Source organism: Blennius ocellaris (genome assembly GCF_963422515.1).
Source record: "Blennius ocellaris genome assembly, chromosome: 5".
NCBI lineage: Eukaryota > Metazoa > Chordata > Actinopteri > Blenniiformes > Blenniidae > Blennius > Blennius ocellaris.
This window is the reverse complement of record NC_137654.1, coordinates 8,773,354-8,788,537: the sequence shown is the minus strand read 5'-3', so window position 1 is coordinate 8,788,537 and position 15,184 is coordinate 8,773,354. Positions and strand designations below refer to the sequence as shown.

At 41.5% G+C, this 15,184-nt stretch overlaps 1 protein-coding gene across 3 annotated transcripts in view; it reads left to right on the top strand.

Moving 5' to 3' along the window:
• The window catches only part of chchd6a (coiled-coil-helix-coiled-coil-helix domain containing 6a), an 83,304-nt gene extending 79,114 nt beyond the window's left edge, over positions 1-4,190 (top strand). For all 3 annotated transcript variants that reach the window (XM_080497116.1, XM_080497115.1, XM_080497114.1), the window contains one exon: positions 3,591-4,190. In XM_080497116.1, the coding sequence (XP_080353242.1) occupies positions 3,591-3,614 (24 nt within the window). In that variant the 3' untranslated portion in view covers positions 3,615-4,190. The remainder of the gene's footprint in view (positions 1-3,590) is intronic.
• Positions 4,191-15,184: the final 10,994 nt, after the last annotated feature.

Here is a 15,184-nt window from a genome sequence, read left to right as displayed (position 1 = left end):
CTCTGTGTTGCTGAGAACAGATGCCACGCGCTCCCCACACACGTGCCTGTACTGTACAGAAGCGCGCGCGCACACACACACACACACACACACACACACACACACACACACACACACACACACACACACACACACACACACACACACACACACACACACACACACACACACACACACACACACACACCGCCGTCCCCGCTGGCTTCAGGTCAATGCGCCCCAGCCTTCAGTCAATTGAGCTCATTGCGCCGTTCCACATGGGCTCGCCCTCCTCGCCTTCCTCACCCTCCTCACCCTGCTCACCCTCCTCACCCTCCTCACCCTCCTCACCCTGCTCACCCTCCTCACCCTCCACTGTCCCTGCCTTTGAGGCCAAGTAGGCCCAACCTGGATCGATGCTGACGTGACCTCACTAAGGATTTTGAGTTTGCTTATTTTTTATGACGAGGTTTGAATTAATACCTGTAACTCTGCCAACAAACTTAAGAATCATCTGCCGATACAAAGTTGAACATAAATTAAACAGACAAACAGTTTGTTATGTCACGGCAAAGCAATGCCCAACGTTTAGCCCACGGCTAATTTCTCAAACGGTTTATAGCCTCACAGAGCAGCTGGCGTGGACTTAGAATCGTACTTTGCAGAGTACCCATCCAAACAAGTGATGTCTATATTGAATAAAGATGACAACCTGTTGCTTTGGTTTATTTTGTGTTTTTTTTAACCCAACATGCCAGAGCTTCAGTATGAAGCTTTGCCCTTTCAAAATTTACTGTTAAAATCCTTTTGTTAGACAGTAATGGATATTAAAACTGAGTCACCGGGAGTGTAGTGGGTGATGCTAATGCCTTACTCACTACTTTTTTATTTCTTTCATTAGACTAGTTCAAGATGTTCAAGATGAGTCTTGAGCTGCAATGTCCAACAGCAACCAGCTCATGTACTGCATGTCTGTAAGAACAGTGTCAAATAAAACCTCAGATCCGTTCTTTCTTCAGTACAACCGAGGAGCCGCATGTCAGATCTAAATGACCCTCTCGTATTAAAATAATATAGGTCACAGATAACGACAGCATCTTGCACTTCTATAAGTCGAGACCTTGACTTGAGCCTGTTTAAGTGAGATAAAAGAGGAAGTGATGTGAGACCTTCAGCTGGACCGGGTCAACAGCCGTCGTGCAGTAGCGCTCTGCATCAGGGACGGCTCGCCGAGGCATGCGAGCAAGGGAGCTGCAGTGTCGCTGGCGTGAGATGAAAGCATAGACGCAACGGACCTGTGTTTTGCTGACGTCTCTCAAATGAAAGGACCTGGAGGAGCTCAAGAGCTTTCGCTTGACTCTCAGGATCTTCTCTTGACAAACCACATGGCGAGAAGCGCCCACATAATTCCTGTGCAGCTGTTTGATAGATATACGACATAATGGTGAAAACCCACCCTGCTCAATATATTGCATGCAATTACAAGTAGAACCACGTGTTTTCACCATCAGATAAATGACCTTCCATTAAATGTTCCCACTGTAACTCTGTCGGTCTTGTCGAGACCGCCTCCTGTCCTGTCCTTGCCATGCCATTCTTTTCTTTCCGAGTTTAGAGAAACACGGCGGGATGCAAAGCTGCAGTGCAGTCGGCTGATTCTCACCGCAGTCCGTCGACGTCTCAAGGTGTGAATCCATCGCGGCCGTTTCATGTGCCAGCGCACAAGGTCAAGCAGCTCGGAATCTCAGTGTCAGACCTGTTGTCTTCTCTCTGAGACGAGGTGTTGCTTGGGTTTCAAGACCCTCATTGATCTCCGGTTGAAGGATGGAGGGAGCATCGTTTGGATCAATTGTTTTCCAGAACAAGAAGGCAGCTGGGCCTGATGGGCTGCCGCTACAGGATCTTGGAGGTCACAAAGTGTCTTCTGAGAGGAACCGAAGAGCTATCACCTTCAAAAGAAATTCCACTTGTGTAATGGTGTCGGCATCATGTCCGCCATCACTTACACTCGTTCGGTTCAAAAGTGGGTTTTGCGCTTTATCGTGGGAAGTGGACGGTTTAAATTTCCACATTCTCCTCCAATACGAATTCAGGTAATGAGGACCATCTCCTGCCCGTCAGCTGTATTTAGTGTGCAGCAGATTGTAGCTCTTCCATCCATTCTGGCAGCCTCCAGGCTTTCGGTGTGGATTTGGCTGATGTGGAACAGCAGCAGCAGCAACATCTATTTAATTGACTGTCTTTCATGGCAGAAAATGTGTTTTTATCTCCTCAACATTATTTTCCCCTGCAGTCCAAAATATCGATGGAAATTTGTGCCTGTTTAAGGTTGCATACAACTATTTTAGTAATGCTACTTTTAATAACATCGAGACTTATCTTGATTGGAAATCCAATTGTCTTCGAGATCGGAGTGATTCACATGACGTTTCAAGTGAAAACACGTCGTCTATTCGTTTGTGTTCCAGAAAAGTTCCTTCTCTACACAGCAACATTTTGAAAATGCACACAGGCTGAAATCTATGTAGTTTATATATAGAGTCACGAGTGGTTGCTGTTTGTTTTTTACAATGAAACCGGACGATACCGTGAGAAACATTTTTTTTTTTTTAATAATAGCGAGAACATGGACATTCATATCGACAGATGAGAAAGTTTAATTGCTATTATGAAAACTGTACTCCATGTAAACAGGCACGCAACAAAAGTCGGACGTTCTGCTGAGTTCCCACACAAAGGTTTGGTCTCAACCGATTGTATTTTGCTTCATCCATTTCGAAAATGCTCCGACTCCCCCCTCCGTGGAAATTGGGGGGGGGGGGGCGCTACTCCTTGAAACCACTTGGGCTTTGTCTCCATGGAGACCACGGAAACAACAATGTTTCCTCCAGTGGCAGTTTTATACTTGAGTCACCAGTAATAACAATCCAACTTCACTGTCTGTGCCTACGAGTGTGTATGTACTTGCCATTGTTCAAGTTTATATCGTATCGTTCTCTGCGCATCTCTGTGTGGTTTCATTACTCAATCAACCAACAGCGCCCACTGGTGGCCCGACATGAGAACTATCATTTTCAGCGTTTCTTTTCATTTCTGTGTTTCTGGTCACCGTTTTCAAAACATCACTGTGTGAACATGACACTTTTCAAACTCGCTACATTGTGGTGTAATCATAGCCGTTGTCAACTCTTCTCCACCTGTGCGTTTCAGCAAAAGACAAGCGATCTTCTCTGAAAAGCGCGGCGCCAGCTCGACATAACGTCAAAACACTTGTCAAAAAGACTAATGACAAAGTCGGCAGTACCAACTTTTCTTCACACATGAAGAAATGCTCAACTTGTTTGTCTCCATTTGCCTTTTGTTTTGAGGAGTTTCAACGTGCAAACAGTCTGAGTGCTGCATGTTGCTGGTGGACAGTTTCCGCTCCCTCCATTGGAGATCAACCCTACTGTTAGCACGGCTGACCTTTCGCTTGATGGTGGCAAAGTGCACTCAAAACTTGGGCCGTCTTTCTACTTTGTGGGCCTCTCAAAGGTCAGAAGGTGTGGCAGCCGTGCAAATGGACTAATTCCCTCTGTTTCTTTTTCTTTTTTTCTCTCCTTGTCTTTCAGAACCTGTTGATCAACCACGGCTGAAGAGTGTGAGGGAAAAGGGTAAAAGCGTTTATTCAACGTAGGCACTAAAGGCGACGCTTGTTGCTGGTTTGATTTACGAGAGTTGAATTTGCTGTTAGCATGCCTTGTTTTTACAACCTGCTTTTCTTTTTTTTATATATTTATCTGCAGTGTCGCGTGTTAGAATTCAGATATTGTTCTGCGCTGCCGCTTTCTAAAGAGGGGCTTTTCAAATGAAGCAAAGACGAAGAAGTTCTAGTATTTGGGATGCATTCAAGCTCGATGCGAGACGCTCCTGCGAGGTGTTCAGGGTCAGTCCGCCATCTCCTGAATGCACAATTCAGTTTTTACGTCCAAACCTCCACTGCTTTTAAAGGAATGAAATGAAAGTGAGCTGAATGGAGAGCGTAAGGCCCAGCCGAGGTTTAATCTCTGACTGGAAGAACCGATTCAGTTGTTTTTCTTTTACAGTTTGATGGTTTTGTATTCTTTTTAAAGCAGCACAGGACTCAGCTCAGGTAATCCTGGCCATGACTTCAGTTTTCACATGACCTGCCATGTATTATATGATTTCATTAAACTGTTCATATCCTGTGACTCATGTCTCTGTACATTTTATTTCAAATTGAAAAATTTGCAACGTCTTTGTGCTTCTTTCACTTTTTAAGATCCCAAGTACATTTTCTTTTCTTCGTACAACAATGCAAAACTTACTTTGGAGTTCGCAAAACCTACCACTGGAACTGAAGGTTACAGCTCAACAAGTACATGTGTTGGTTAGTTGTCTGATTTTTCTTCCACAATCCAAAGTAAACTAGTGAATTTAAATTGACTTTAGATATTTCTCTGGTGGGCCGACGACCTGTCCAAGATGTTCCCCACCTTTCACCAAATATCAGCTGGGATTACTTTCAACTCCTTCAATCATAATTCAGTTAATTCAGATATTGACTATAAATGTACGAATGGATTCAATTAACCCCTTTCGGGAAAGTAAACAGACATGGTCACTTCTAGCTCCTTGTTTCTTTAAAACTAACAATTCTAAGTTAATATTTACAATCACATCACTTTGGATGACATCCAGTAAGAATTATAGCATATTTAAAGTTTTATTTTTTCCATATTACTATAAATTGTCCAATATGTCTTTTTACCAGTTTTTCCAAATGCTTTTGTTTTAACCTAACATTTATTTTTTTATTTTTTTATTTTTTTTTAAAGAATATCTGTGAAGTTGCAAACATCCGATTAATTGATATGACTTCAGTATCTTTTTCTAGATTTATTACTGGAAATCTGGGAGCTGGTGTCAAATTACAAGCTCACGGCACTGAATTAGCCCCCTTCAGACGGTATGCTGGGACGTCTCTTTGACCACATTGATACTAAATGCATATACAGTATATTACAATAAAGTTTGTTTCGTCTTTTTGACAGAAGGCCACTTTTAGACATCAGATAGAATTTCCACATTCTCTCTAACATCTATCACACAGAGGAGAGGGCAGATAAAAAGCTTCCCTCACTTGCAATACCTCCTTAAATCTGACTTCACCAGGAACCATTGGTGCTTGGAAGCCGGAGGAATTTCAGAAAACAGCAGGATGTGTGTGTGTGTTGTAAGGACACACAGCTTGATATTCTTTATAAACCATAGCCACTCAAACCAGGCGTTAAAGGGGCCGTATTATGCAAAATTCACATTTTACTCAATTCGTCTGACTGGATGAAGCCGGGATCTGTGCCGACTGTCCGTCACTCAACTACAAAACCTGGGAGCTGTAAGTTATTTGATTTTTTTCTATTTGCTTTCCTGTGCAGTTAGTGACTTCGCCTGATCGTCCTTGTAGCATTAGCACCTGCAGCTAATGTAGCTAGGTTCATTCAGGATGTGTGAGGTGCCGCTTAAAATATGCAATTATGTGCAGAGCAACAGGTTGAATAAATTCAGTATCATGTGAAAAACGGTAACGGTTTCTCTTTATAGTTAGCAGGAGCTACTGTTAGCTACTTGGTAGTATACTACGAGCAAAACATACGATCAAACTGCAGAGTCTTAATTTCATCAGGAGCTTCTCCTTCTGGCTCAGTCTTTGGTTTAAACTGGTTTGGTTTGGATTTGGGCCAATAGATTGTTTTATTAACTCTCGGTCTCGTCCGCTACATGGCCAGGTGTGCAGTTATAAGTCATCCAGCTCATGAGGCACCGTGACTGCAGACTCCCAGACATGGACGTCCATGTTCTTTTCCATAGTTTCTTTGCCAATTTAAAAAAGGTTGTATATCTTAGACCAGTGCATTCTCTTAAACAGAAATGATACGGTGCATTCATGTACATTACAATTAAATCAGCCATGCAGTCTGTGAAGATTACAACAACTGAATTTTGACTTTTCTTTTTTTTTTCTGTGATTGGATTTTCTATAAATATAGATTTTCCAATAGTCAAGAGCAATTTAGTCATCAGGAATGAGTTTAATCTCTATAAAATATTTATTTTTCACAATATTACAAACCACATAAAGGAAACAATGGTGGTTCTTTTTTAATCAAGGGGTGATGATTTCATATTTTGAAAAATAATGTAAAATACAGATTATTAAAAATAATAATGGTTTGTGAGGATGAACAAAAATCCTGCTTCATGTGTGAAGTGTACTATGTAGGGTACATACAGTATAAAGGTACATATATGCACCATGCAATGTGCAACAACAACAAAAACCTGGCTGTAATAAATATAACCCAATTGAAAACAGGGTTTTTTTGTAATGTATTTTTCGCCCACAATAGCACATAAACAGTGTATTCACTGCTGTGAGTAAGAAGTTTTAGCTTTTCATGAATAAAATATAAGCTGCCTTTATATTAGCTGGCAGCAACACATTTCCAAAACATTGAAAAGAGCCATGCTACTTTTATTTAGCAACCCTTTCTTTTTGCAACAGGCTGCTCATGCCACATTTACCCGCCCCAACTCATACTGGAGATGGTTGGTTTTGAACTACAACTAAAATGTGTTTGACATAAACGATGCAAATGTTTTCAGACACTGTAAATCACATTGATTATTATATATTGCACAAGCTCCTTCCAGTACGTTGTTCTATCTCGTACAATTGTTTCTCGAGCGCCAAACACTACAGTCATCTCAACACATGCGTCTAATATTTCATAGTCTTCAAGGAGAATGTGCTAAAACATTGGGGTATCTGTTGTCCAATATCAAGTTTGAATCGGTCTGATCCACTGTTGGCAATGCAGCAAGTTTCCTCTCATCCTGATCATGGCTTTATATAATTATGCATAGCAATTAAACGGATGTAGAGTTTGAATGAGAAACTATCTGCAATCAAACATCGGACATTTTTGTGAACTTTCTTTTCACAATTAAATGTTAAACTTTTGCCGCAGCCGTCGGGAAGTAAAGTGTCAGTAATTAAAATGAGAGAGACCATTGTCCTCAGACCCGACCTGCCTCAGAAAAAGAAGGAACATGTTTTTCATCGGCGAAAAAGAAATGTGATGCTGGGGCGGAAGGAAAAGAAAAGAAGAAGAAAAAAAATCTTGTGTTGAGCAACGGCGAGGTGTACCCAGGTGTGCAATAATGTGTTTGATTGACTTAATGTAACAAGTTTGACTCAAGTGGCTGCGTTTCCTCTGCTCGGGGTAATGCTTCCTGAGTCCCCGCTCTAAAAATCTGTAGTGAGGCTGCGGTAATTGGCTTGGAGCGTGGCGCTGAGGCTGCCAGCGCTCTGCTGCTATGCACCACACACACACACACACACACACACACACACACACACACACACACACACACACACACACACACACACACACACACACACACACACACATCTGGGCACGAGCGGCCAATCTTAATAAAAGGAATGACACGGGGGTGGCGGTGGGGATGCGGTCACACAGATGTTGCTACGGTAACGGCGACGAGCGAGGCCCGCGAGCGTGTTAGAAAGGAGAAGCGAGGAAGGCGACGTTCGACGCATTCAAATGCGTCCACGCTCTCTCCCTGTTGATCCCATGTCATACCCAATTACCACCGCGGTGAGGGGGAAAACGGGCGGGGTGGCGGTGGTGGTGGTGGGAGTGGGGCGTTTGTTGGAAGAATACAGAGGGGGGATGTTTCAAAGAGGCGCTGCACGTGGTAAACACCCACGCTTGTCATTACAAGGAAAAAGGTTATGGCAAAAAAAAAGAAAGAAAGAAAGAAATCTGCAGGAAGACGTATCACATATCAACAGATTGGAAACAGGCATTTTACTAAAAGAATGGTTCTATAAAAAAAACAAAAACACCCAAGTGATTTAAGTTTCTGGACTGTACAGTATTACTATCTACATTAACATGTAGAAGAATCTACTATAACGAGTGTTACTTCAAAAGTAATGCGTGTATTTTATTGTGACATGAAGTTCCAGCACTGCGCGAGTCCAGAGAGCGACAAGGTTTGTTGTTGGTGTTCCTGTAAAATGGACTTCATTTATAGAGCGCTACTCCACCCATTTGTGTCCAGCTGTAAGTAGCATTAGCATTAGCCTGTATCCACAACAGTCCTGATGCCTGAGCAGCGTTACAAACACATTAGTTTGTTTTTGCTGCACTGGATCATCTCTCATGTCTCTCTGCCTTTAAGGAATAACTGAAAATCCCCATTTAACACTTTTTCCCAATGAGAATCTCATCCTATTTGTCTTTCATTTCATTTATTTTCATACAATGTCAGTCCCTTTTCTAATTGTTAAAGTGCCAGTTATTATGACTGCGGCTTGTAGTGAAAATATTAATAGTAGATAATGAGGCGAGTGTCAAATTACCAGCAGGTTCTCCTGCATTCAGTAATGTCAGGCAAATCTAGTGGATATTTGTGAACAATCCTTGAAGACAAGCTTTTCTTGAGTATGAAATCAAAACACTCGGATTAATTTTAATGAGTTTCCTTTAAAGTTTCTTACACTAAGAAGTCTTTGGGTAAATAATGTTAGTTTTTCTCATCACTTTTAATATTTTTATATCTTTATATCTCGAAATATAAAACACAGAATGTTGTATTTAAAACAAAGGGCTTTTATAATCTCAGTTTGAGTAGCTCTTGTTGTTTTAGTTTGTGTTTGTCATACTTTCTTCACCAAAGTAATTAAAATGAAGTGGGAACCATGGAGACGTCACGACAAGAAAGTTTTGAAATTAAGAAAAATTAACTGATGTTAAATGTCAATATAATTTTAGTTTTTCTCATTTGCTTGTAAGATTGTCAGAGATGTTTTTTAATTTTTCTTTTGTAGTGATGGTAACGATGTTCCCACATGTTTGCCTTTGGCCACATTTGGCTTATTCAGATGAAGATACAATATAAATTACGGGCCCGAGGCTTGAAGACGTATGGTAGCCCATGGCGTTTCCGTTCATTATGTATTGTAGGAAGTATATTAAAACCGGGGAATATATACTAAACTACTTGGTTATATGCCATTCTCCATAATGAAGAATTCACCCTTTCAGTATACGCTGCTTGGTTTGTGCTCCACAGTGGTGTTGGAAAGGGGGGGGGGGGGGGGTGGATTCCCCAAAATTTGATTTGAAAATGTGAAATAAAATCACATTAATATTAATGACAGTAGCTGTGTCTGCCAGAGTTTGGTTTCACTGTGAGTTAGAGACCAGAGACAGAGAGGGTCCACAGCCTTTTAAAAAAAAAATTTTTTTTTTATAGGCAGTGTGGATGAACTCCAGGGACAAAAACAAAGGGAATCAGTGATGCAACACAAAGCTTTGCAAAAGGAAAAAACAAAAATCAATCAATAACGAAGGGATAAGCAATGTTTCTGATCTTAAACAGGCTTTCAGAACTAAATGTTATAAGAATGTACTTATATAAATAAGCTATATTAGATATCCTCTTCATACTGTTTTTTATATTATTGTGTTGTATTTTGTGAATTTCCGTGTGTCTAAATGGTGCTTTGTAATTAAACACACTTTGCCAATAGTGCTGCTAATCTGTCAGATGGAATAACTTCCTATTCTTCCGTGCGTGACGATGGCGCTCAGAACGGCCGTGTCACTGACAGAGTTGTGTTCAAACGAAGACTTGAAGAGTTAAATTAGAGCTAATATTTCACCGTGGCACCTTTTTGATGACTGGTTTCACCACAAAACCTTAGGAGTTACCCTGACAGGTGAGTGTTTTCCACAAAGTTGAATATTGGCTTTGTTTGGTCTCTATTTGTATTGTATTGTATTGATATTGTATCAGTATCATATTGGTATCATACCGTATTGTATTGGTACCAAAGTGGTAATGTATATATGTTGTATTGTTAATGCTTCGGTACTGTATCAGTATTATATTGGAATCATATCAGTATTATATTGGGATCATATCGGTATGGCATCAGAATCATATTGGTATTGTATCTGTGTCAGACTGGTACCATATCAGTATCGTATTGGTATCGTATCGGTATCATATTGTTGCCCTATCAGTACCATATATGCATAATATTGCTATAAAATTTGTGTCATTTTACAGACACCAATCATAGTTTTACTTGGTATTAAATCAGATAGAGGATCAGTGGTGTCACACATCATTACTTGTAATAGGAAACAAGGTATAAACCGAAAATGCATTACTCAGTGTGAGACGGAGTACATGCTCAGCTTGATCATCGAGTTGATTGCACAACTTCTACTCTCGTTGCCATAGAATTGGGGGCCCAGCTTTACTTGTATTTGTGAAGTACAATTTATTTGATTTGTCATGTCCTGTCTGCTGGTGAAGTAACTCTGAGAGAAGATTGGATTTGATCCGTGCCCACTGTGATCAGAATGGTTGAGCAGAAGGAGGGATATGTCGACCAAAAGGAGAGGACATGCCAGTCTGCACATTTCTTCTCAGTTTAATGAAAGCACAGACCCTTGAGATATAACGTCCTGTTTTGAGAGGGCCCTAAACTCATAATTGCCAAGTAGTATCAATTAACTGTTCAAAAACAAGTTCTACGTCCAATTTCTTAAAAAAACAAACAAAACAAAAAAACAATGGGAGAAAAAAACTCTGTTCTACAAATTTCTAAGTGAATATAAAGGCAGGAAAGTAAAAATCCTTGTGTTGGGGATCATATTCAATTGTCTAAGGAGTCTTTAACACATCATTTCATAAAAACGGAAAAGGGGTTTTCTCAAAAGTGAAGTGAATGTAAAGATCAGAAAAGTAAAAAGGATTGAGATACTGATGGGCAGAACAAGAACCTTTGTGATCGTTTTGTAGAATTCCGTTGTCGCCAGTCAAGAGAGTCCTGTGCCAGTGATGTGCTGTAAAGAAACCTCAACACAAACCGACACACTGAGTTATAGACCTCATTCAGGGGCTTCAGGTTCATATCTGATGCGCATTATGTGATCTTTTAGACTCTCTTAAATGTTTGAGCGCATAAAACGGACAGCAGAGGAAATTCAGTGTTAATAATCTGGAACAACGCTGCACTCTGTTGTTTTCTATGTGGATACAGAAAGATGGTTGCGTTTCTTCCAGCACCCGTTTGGCTTCTTGCCCATTTGAAATGCAAGACGCCTCCCCCAGCCCCCAACCCACACACACACACACACACACACACACACACACACACACACACACACACACACACACACACACACACACACACACACACACACACACACACACACACACACACACACACACACACACACACACACACACACACACACACACACACACACACACACACACGTCTATTCACCTGCCACAGGGGAAATCAATGAGTCTTTCTGTTATCTCCTCCCTCCATCAGATTATCAGAAACACTGACATCTATTAGCCCGACACTCCATCTGCTCAACACTTGTGCACGCGCTCTGTCGAGGCCTTCCTCGCTACCCCGCCGCCGATTAAAGACTTCCACCCTTCTAATGCCATTAAAAGGATGAGAAGAGGAAGGTGGCTGAGGGGATGAGGTGGGGGTGGGGTGGGGGGGGGGGGGGGGGGTGGGGGGGGGGATGGAGCGAACCAGGGCCAGGCGGAGAGCGGTCTGCTTAACCTCGGCTGTCTTGACGGAGCGGGTGAACGTTTGCTGAGAGAATGATTTAATCCCTCTGTAGTAGCCTGGATTAATCCTGCGATTTATCACCGCCTCTCGTTCTTTGGGCCTCGCTGTCAGTTCCTCTTCCCTCTCGTTCCTTTCTTCATCCCCTTTTTCTTCCTCTGTAATGCGTCTGGTACTGAGTGGCTTAATGCTGTTTAATGTGGTGGCTTCCCTTTATCTGCCCATTGTCATTATTCTCTCTTAGGGACAAAAGGGGCTCCAATAGTGGAGCCTCCATGGAGTTAAAATGGTCCTGACATCAGAGTTGGTTCAAAATCAAGGCTTTGTGAATCCAAGAAGAAGTGCTGTGTTATTTCATAGGCTCCATGTGAAAGATTTCAGCAATGCCACTTTTGTGCACTGGGTGTCAGTGGTGAGTCATTTCTAGAGGTGAATCAATTTCGCGCTTGATTTACCTGTATACAAAAGTGCTCAATCACGCATCGAACTGCACACAGATTCAGTTTGCGCGCTTTTTGCTGGCTGATCAAAGAAGCAGAACACAACGATTGACATAACGTACAAACAAGGGTATTTAATAGAAGTTTATGTGCTATATGCCCGCTACAAACTGTGCAATTTTACATTCAAAGTTGACAGCTAGCTACACTGTACGACATTAATGTAATAAACTTTGTGCATGACAGTGTGCAGATTGCACAATGAAAACAAGCTGAATTGCAGTGACGATGTAGGGGAGTCGACGTGATTGGACAAGAATAAAACGCCATAAGCATGCACCGTCCATTCACGAAAAAAGAAACTAGCGAAAAAAGTTATTTTGTTTGCATCCCCTCATACTTTTCTGGATGCATTTTGCCTCTGTAGCTGCGAAACATCTATTTGTGTTTAGCGCCAGTGTGGCGCCGATCACTATGTTGCGTCATAATGCAGTTCTAACTGCCTCATATTGGCCTAATTGTAATCAATACGTTCAGTTAATGATAAAAGATCAGTGACGTTGTCAAAAAATTACTTGTGTCCCGCATTTTCTATTACTAAACGCGTACGTGGTCATTAGAAAGAAAACCCATGTTGCTATATTGATTATATATGTTTAGCCAAATACTGAGTTTATTTGTTACACGTATATATATATATATATATATATATATATATATATATATATATATATATATATATATATATATATATATATATATATATATATATATATTCCCCAGGATAAATAATACTAAACACATTATTATTTGTTATTTTGCCATCACAGTTCCCATTTGAATTATTATCATATTGATTGTTGACAATGACCTCAAACACAACTGTACTGATCTGTTGTTTATATTAAGCCTTGGATGTAAAAATATACTAAATACATTTTGGCTGATCACATTCAGACTGACTCCACCAGGAACAAAAAAAAAATTAAAACAAGTGTATGAAAGTTGAAGCAGGCAAAAAGAAACACGGCCAGTGTTTTCGAGGGCAGACGTGACAGTCTACCTCCACCTGTAATTGTGGGTCGTTTCAATGCTTAGAAGCCTTTTAAGACAGGTGACATGCATCCCTCCCTCGAGCCTCTCCGCAATCTGATCTGGGGCCGTCGGAGATGTTTTTGATGGACACGTGGTCCAACGAGGGGAGACCGCTCCTCGGTCCACCATCCTTGTTAAATTTGAACAAACTGACTTCCACTCACCCGCTGTCAAAACATTTGCTCTCTGGGCTGCTGTCAGGTGGCTCACATTAAATAGCATCTGCCTTGTTATACGGCTCAGACTTGTTGCCTCCTTATTAAGTGCATTTTTATTTTTTTATTTTTTTTAAATGCGAATGATAGAATGACATGAGCTCAGTCAGCCGGCCTTGTTAAACCCCTGGCCTGGAAAGCACCTCTTGGAGAGGGTGCTTCTCCCAAAGTGGCCAAAGGACATAATGCAGTGCATTTTGACCGAATGGTCCACCAACAAATCTCCATCCATCCATCCATCCATCCATCCATCCATCCATCCATCCATCCATCCATCCAGAGTGCCAGTGCCAGAACCCACCCAGCTCACTCTGGGGGAGGGCAGGTCACCAGTCCATCAGTCCTCCAACCACATACCTGACAAAGTCGTCGTCACTCCATTATAGCACTCTTCAGTTTCGGCCACCTTCAGGTTACGTGTAGATACTTGGCTGTTATTGTAAATGATACAGTAAGTGGCTTAAGGAATACATTATTCCCCAGAGAGACTTCAGTCCCCCACCCGCTCGTCCTGTGATCTTCATCACTGAGTAATACACTGTAACTTATTGCACTGGTCAATCTGGCACTTGGAAGTACTTTACTTTCCATCATACACAAAAATCATCTCAATTTGTTTTATAGTTGATCAGAATCTTTGGAAAAAAAACCCCGACTATAGTTGTGATATTCTGATTCTGTCTTCAGTATTCGGGGCATACTCGGTGCGTGTGCTCGCCTCTCAAAGACTACTGTAGGACCAACTATTATTCTTTTTGATGTGTGTGTGCGTTGGAGTGTATAGAGAAACATGCCCGGGTCTTTAGATGTACCCGTGTGATCAGGTTTCACAAGGGATAATGGTGCAGGGGCTTCGTGGAAGGGCGATAATGACTGCAGTGCGTGTCCACCATGATGACCCGTGGGGCTCCGCCTCATTACAGCCACATCTTACTTTGCATTGCATCACGTGCGACGTGGGTGTATAGGTGCATGTGCGCGAAGCCGGGTTCTACACCTTGTTAGTAAAGGCAGAAGGAACAAAGTCGGTCGAAATCCTATTTTAATTAAAGGCAACTCGCTGTTGGTGGCTTCAGTTTAGTTCTGGATTTAGAAACGTAATGAGTTGGATGATCACCTCCAATTATTTCAATTTCTGTGGATTAAAGACTGTAAATTAACTTTTCACCCTTTAAATGTTAGATAGGACACAGAGAGGCAGACACTGAAGCATGGTCTGGACTTTCAGAGAGAAAAGAAACATATAATTAGCTTATGAAATACCAGGGGACGTACCGCCGCCAGTTGGCACCGAACTAACGGTGTCTGACGAGTCGGCGTGTTTGGCCGGAGCTTTTGGATGCCGAACAGTGCGTGGTGTTGAATTAACAGTGTTTGATGGGCCCAGAGCGGCGTGCTGTCAGGGAAAAAGTAAAGACAAGTAAAAACACATGGGGAGTGTTTTTAGGTACTTTGCCCTGGTAGATCTCCAATCTCTCTTCTCCGTTGTGTCAGGCGTCTTGTATTCCTCGTATTGCATTCCGGTCCAAAAGGCAAGAAGTATCTTATAAACCCAAATTCTTTGAACAGTCAGTTTAGCTTTAAAATGAGCTCGACATTTTCTTTTTAAACGCGTTGATGTCTCGGTATATAATAGAGGTTCAGGTTTGTCTCCATTGGTGGAAATTGGACTTGGATGAAAAGGAATCCTGCTTATCTACAACAAGGATGTTCCAAATAACAAAAAAAAACAAACAAACGATTGTAACAGTAAA